Source organism: Macrobrachium nipponense, chromosome 40 (genome assembly GCF_015104395.2).
Source record: "Macrobrachium nipponense isolate FS-2020 chromosome 40, ASM1510439v2, whole genome shotgun sequence".
Lineage (NCBI taxonomy): Eukaryota > Metazoa > Arthropoda > Malacostraca > Decapoda > Palaemonidae > Macrobrachium > Macrobrachium nipponense.
In genome coordinates, this window is record NC_061101.1 from 15,267,860 (window position 1) to 15,273,926 (window position 6,067).

The 6,067-nt window shown below is 38.9% G+C and overlaps 1 protein-coding gene across 1 annotated transcript in view; it reads left to right on the forward strand.

The window, feature by feature from the left end:
- LOC135212184 (DNA mismatch repair protein Msh6-like) overlaps positions 1-5,259 on the forward strand; it is a 35,058-nt gene extending 29,799 nt beyond the window's left edge. Inside the window, exon 8 of the mRNA XM_064245629.1 lies at positions 5,053-5,259. Within this exon, the coding sequence (XP_064101699.1) occupies positions 5,053-5,259 (207 nt within the window). The remainder of the gene's footprint in view (positions 1-5,052) is intronic.
- Positions 5,260-6,067: the final 808 nt, after the last annotated feature.

Here is a 6,067-nt window from a genome sequence, read left to right on the forward strand (position 1 = left end):
ACCTGGAGACTTAATGCTTCCTCTAGTAAAGTAGTATCTGTGTTCAGTTATCTGTTGTCATTCTGTGTCAGTGACCTGGAAACTCCAATGCTGCAATCCAGTAAGTAGTTATCTATATCCCTGGAGACTCCAATGCTGCATCCAGTAAGTAGTTATCTATATCCCTGGAGACGCCAATGCTGCATCCAGTAAGTAGTTTATCCTATATCCCTGGAGTCTCCAATGGCTGCATCCAGTAAGTAGTTTCTATATCCTGGAGATTCCAATGCTGCCTCCAGGTAAGTAGTTATCTATTCCATCCATGGAGGACTCCAATGCTGCCTTCCAGTAAGTAGTTCATCTATATCCCTGGAGACTCCCAAGGCTGGGCATCCAGCAAGTAGTTATCTATATACCTGAAGAATCCAATGCTGCCATCCAGTAAGTAGTTATCTTATATCCCTGGAGACTTCCCCCCTCTCCCCCTCTCCCCTCCCAATGCTGCCTCCGGTAAGTAAGTTATCTATATCCCTGGAGACTTCCAATGCTGCCTCCAGTAAGAAGTATATATATCCCTGGAGACTCCAATTGCTGGCCTCAAGTAAGTAGTATCCTATATCCCTGGAGACTCAAATGCTGACCAGTAAGTAGTTTACTATATCCCTGGAAGGACTTCAATGCTGCCCAGTAAGTGTTATCCTAATATACCTGGAGACTTCAAGGCTGCTCCGGTAGAGTTATCCTATATCCCTGGAGACTCCAATGCTGCCTCCAAGTAAGTTAGTTATCTATATCCCTGGGACTTCAATGCTGCCTCCAGTAAGTAGTTATCTATATCCCTGGAAGGACTTCAATGTGCCTCCAGTAAGTAGTATCTATAATCCCATGGGACTCCAATGCTGGCCTCCAGTAAGAAGTTATCTGATATCCTGGAGACTCAATGCTGCCTCCAGTAAGTTTATCTATATCCCTGGAGACTCCAATGCTGCATCAGTAAGTAGTTATCTATATCCCTGGAGACTTCAATGCTCGCCTCCAGTTAGTACAGTAGTTATTATATCCTGGAGACTTCAATGCTGCCTACCGGTAAGTGTAGCTAATCCTGGAGACTCCAAGGCTGACTCCAGTAAGTAGCTATCTATATACTGGAGGAATTCAATGCTGGCCCAGGTAAGTAGTTATCTATATCCTGGAGACTTCAATGCTAGCGCTCCAGTAAGAGTTATCTATATCCTGGAGACTCCACTGCTGCTCCAGTGAAGTAGGTTAATCTATAACCCTGGAGACTCCAATTCTGCCTCCGTAAGTAGTTATCTATCCCTGGGGACTCCAATCTGGGTGCTCCTATGCTGACCGGCCTAGTAAGTAGTTATCTATAATCCCTGGAGAACTTCCAATGCTTGCCTCCTGGTAAGTAGTTCATTAGTCTATATACCTGAGATAATTTTTCCTCTGCATCCAGTAAGTAAGTTATCTAATCTCCCTGAGACTCAAAATTGCTGCCTCCCCGCGGTAAGTAGTTATCTATATCCCCCTAGAACTCCAATGCTGCCTCCAGTAAGTAGTTATCTATATATATCCCGGAGACTTTCAATGCGGCCTCCAGTAAGTAGTTATCTATATCCTGGAGACTCCAATGCTCCTCCGTAAGAGTTGATCTATATCCCCAGACTTAATGCTGCCTCCCCAGTAAAGTAGTTATCTATATCCCTGGAGACTTCAATGCTGGGCGTCCGGTAAGTCCGTTATCTATCCTGGAGACTCCAATGCTTGGCCTCCAGTAAGAGTTATCTATATCCCCTGGACTTCAATGCTGCCCCAGTAAGTAAGTTTATCTATATCCCCTGGAATTTTCAATTGCTGCCTCCAGTAGTAGTTAATCTATATCCCTGGAGACTCCACGCCTGCCTCCAGTAAGTTCCTTTATCTATATCCCTGGAGGAACTTCAATGCGCCCCTGTATGTAGTTATCGTGGACCTGGAGACCTCCCAATCTTGTCCTAGTAGTATTCTACATCCCCGAGACTTCAGTGCAGTCTCCTCTAAGTAGTTATGTGTGTCTTGGAGACTCCAATGCTGCCTCCAGTAAGAAGTTGTCTATATACCTGGAAACTTCAATGTTGCATCCAGTAAGTAGTTATGTACATCCCTGGAGACTCCAATGCTGCCTCCAGTAAGTAATAGTTATCTGTGTTCCTGGAGACTTCAATGCTGCCTCTAGTAAGTAGTTATCTCTGTTCCTGGAGACTTCAATGCTGCCTCCAGTAATTAGTGATCTATATTGCTGGAGACTTCAATGCTGCCTCCAGTAAGTAGTTATCTGTGTTCCTGGAGACTTCAATGCTGCCTCTAGTAAGTATTTATCTCTGTTCCTCGAGCTTCCAATGCTAACCTCCAGTAAGTATTGATCTAATGTTCTGGAGACTTCCAATGCTGCCTCCAAGTAAGTTGATCTATATTCCTGGGAGACTTCAATGCTGCCTCCAGTAAGTAGTGATCTATATTCCTGGAGACTCCAATGCTACCTCCAGTAAGTAGTGATCTATATTCCTGGAGACTTCAATGCTACCTCCAGTAATTAGTGATCTATATTCCTGGAGACTTCAATGCTACCTCCAGTAAGTAGTGATCTATATTCCTGGAGACTTCCCAATGGCGACTTCCAGTAAGTGTGATTCTATTCCTGGAGAACCTTCCATGCTAATCTCCAGTAAGTATTAATCTATATTCCTGGAGACTTCAATGCTACCTCCAGTAAGTAGTGATCTATATTCCTGGAGACTTCAATGCTGCCTCCAGTAAGTAGTTATCTCTGTTCCTGGAGACTTCAACACTGGCTCCAGTAGTAGTTTATCTATCCCTAGAGACTTCAATGCTGCCTTCAGTAACTAGTGATCTATATTCCTGGAGACTTCAATGCTGCCTCCAGTAAGTAGTGATCTACATCGATGGAGGCTTCAATGCTGCCTCCAGTAAGTAGCTATCTGTATTTCTGTAGACTTCAGTGGTGCCTCCAGTAAGCAGTTATCTACATTCGTGTAGACTTAATTTTTCTCTCTAGTAAGGTGTTATCCATATTCCTTGAGAATGGCCCACAATTAAAGCCTGAAAGTACTCAAGTTTTAGTAAAATACTATATTAATACTCACAAGTAAACAATTTATACTCAATAATCTTGTGGGTTTCTTTTTTCAATATGAGGAATTTTACAAGAATGGAAATTTGAAGAAAAAAAAAAAAAGGACATATAGCTTCAATCAGTCTGTATTTCTTGAGTCCTATAACAAAGGCTAATATGAAATTATGGTTGTCAAAAAACTGAACATGACAATTGTGTATTACTACATAGTTTTTAGATAGGTGCTATAAATTCATTTATGAAACCAGCTGATTTTAATAAAGAAAACTCATAATTATATAATTACAAAAAGCTTGGGTGTTTTACTTTTTAGCAATGATTATGACCAAGGACCAGCTCAAATGAGGGGAGAAATTTAGCCATTTAAGTTAAATGTAAAGAAATAAAATCAAAACCTGATGAATACTGAAAGCAATTGCTAACTTATATTCAGTATTAAAAGTGAAATACCTTACAAAGCACTTAATTACATTACACTGGATAATTCCATTGTAATTCCATTATCAAGTGGGTCTTTAATAACCGATGAATTCTCGAACTACCACCATAGTTGTCATGAACTCATATGAACCTTACTATTCTGCAAATGATCATCGTGGAGTTTACTTTCATAAAAATGAAAATACAATTGATGATTTCTTCTTGATGTTTTGTTAGGTCACATGTGGAGGGAAATTTTGAATATTGAACGAGATATTTGTAACAGTTAGTTTGACTTCAATAACTTGTTTCACACCCTCACTAATATCGCTGTGCCGCCATCCACAATGACCCAGTAATATTGTGAGGGTATGAAATTGACACTAAATAATGATCTCCCAGGAACAAAAGTATGATCCCGGCAAACGCCTGCAGCAGCCACACCTGAATGGAACAAAGGTTGACGATTATGGTTACTAAGCACTGAATATGATTTTCACCATTGCTATTTTTATTATTCTGTTATTATACGATTTTTCTATATATTTAACAACTTAATTCGCTAGTAATGTAAACTATTATTCTTATATCATTAACACATTGTCTACAGTAGTGATTAGAAAATATGAGCCTTGGCATCAAATAGCTCGACCATTCACATCCATCGTTACAAGACAAACAGGCTTCATTGCTGTGTTACCAGACCATTTTCATGAAACATAAGGGGATGGGGTAAAGGAACACTTTAAGGCAACTGTATGTAGTATATACGCTCATAATGGTCCAGTTAGAGAGTTAATAAAGAGGAATGAAGTGATCTTTGGACAGCTTATATAAACTTTCTGAAAAACATATCAATGTTATTATAGGTATGCAACGAATGACAGTTAAACTTGCCACGCAACTGCTGTCCAAAAGTACTTATAAATCTTTTGATCACTTCGACAACCAAGGATATTTGAAGAGAAGGGCTGGAAAATTACAAGCCATTTCATTTGGCTTGTTGATAGATAGTTTGATTTGCTTTATTCTCGACTGCCAACAGATAGAAAATCATCAAGAAATGCTTGCGTGACTAAACCTGTAAATGCAAGACAAAATCTTTCAAGACATGAATAGAACCGCTAGAGAAATGAAAGTGAAGAAAAATACAATACTCTATCCTTTGTCTAACTTGCTGAAAATGGCAAAATAAAAACTTGGCATGACGTATACTCTAAATTACAGACTAAATCAGGTTGGGTTGGTGCATTTTTTTTATTGCAAAAGTCAAATGGGAGCGTACGATCAGCACCCATCTCCAGTTGCATTTAAACATCGTCTCAGAGGCCACCTTTTAGGAAAAGACAGCTCACTTGTAAGCTCAAAGAGCAGCGTTTAAAACTGCAACAGTGAACATGTAACATCCGCCTCATTTTCCCACGTCTCTGACAAGCAAGACGCATCATTCGAAGACGAAGGAAATTCCCTTCAGAAAGAACCCAGTATATCAGCAATTTTATTTTGCTTACCAGTATTTAATAGGGATGATCAAAGTGATGACTTCAAAGACCAGGAAGTTGAAGAACAAACATGGGAAGATGCCATATTTTGTCGGGTTCATTGCTCGCAAGTTTCCACAACTGGAACATTTAGGAGCAAAAATAACAAAGGAAGATGACACAAAGATTGGTGCCATAAGCTTTAGTGAAGGGAAATTAATGAAACCTGGCGTTTCTTGATCATCTGAAATGTATGGATAGGATGTTTGATTCTCACCATGGGAGGAAAATGTTTTAACAGCCTTAAAAGGAGGGATAATAAAATTAGCGGATATAAATAGCAGTTACATTCAAATAACTTCAGAAGTCGAAATATTTTGTTCCATGCCATACAGTGTTTAGAATTCGAAATTTGAACAGACACATTAGTAGTTCCAAAAAGCGGTGCATATATTGAAAAAGTTAGCGACATAGCTATATTTGTGCAAAATGTGATTTTATGGAGATCTGTTAAATGTGTAATTTAGACATATATTTATATTATTGTTTAGAATGTTCTTTAGAACTCGCTCATGATTATTTAATATATTAAGATATAGTTTTCATTCTGACTATTATTTTCCTTCGGAAACATAATAGTATTTAATAACGGATAAAAAGAAAGCAAAGGTAGGTTTCCCATAATTTCAATGTTATTTGGCGAAAATGTTCTAATGATCTCTCTTATGATTATTCTTCTTAACATAGTAGAATAGCTTAGAGTATTTAGAAAAAAAAAAAAAAAAAAAAAGTAAAGGCAGGATTGCTATACGTTAAGGGGCCTGACTGCGGTTATTGTGACGTCACACACCTAGCCGATCCTGTACCCCAGTTGAAGCTGCGCATCACAAGACCTTATATTCTCTAGAGTCTAGACCTTTGCATCAACTTGGCCCACTCGGCACACCGAGCACTGGCTCAATTAAGAATTTTTTTTTTTCATTTTTTCTGTATTGCATTTGATTGTTTTCATATTTTATCATGACGTTCAATTTATTGTGAAAGAACA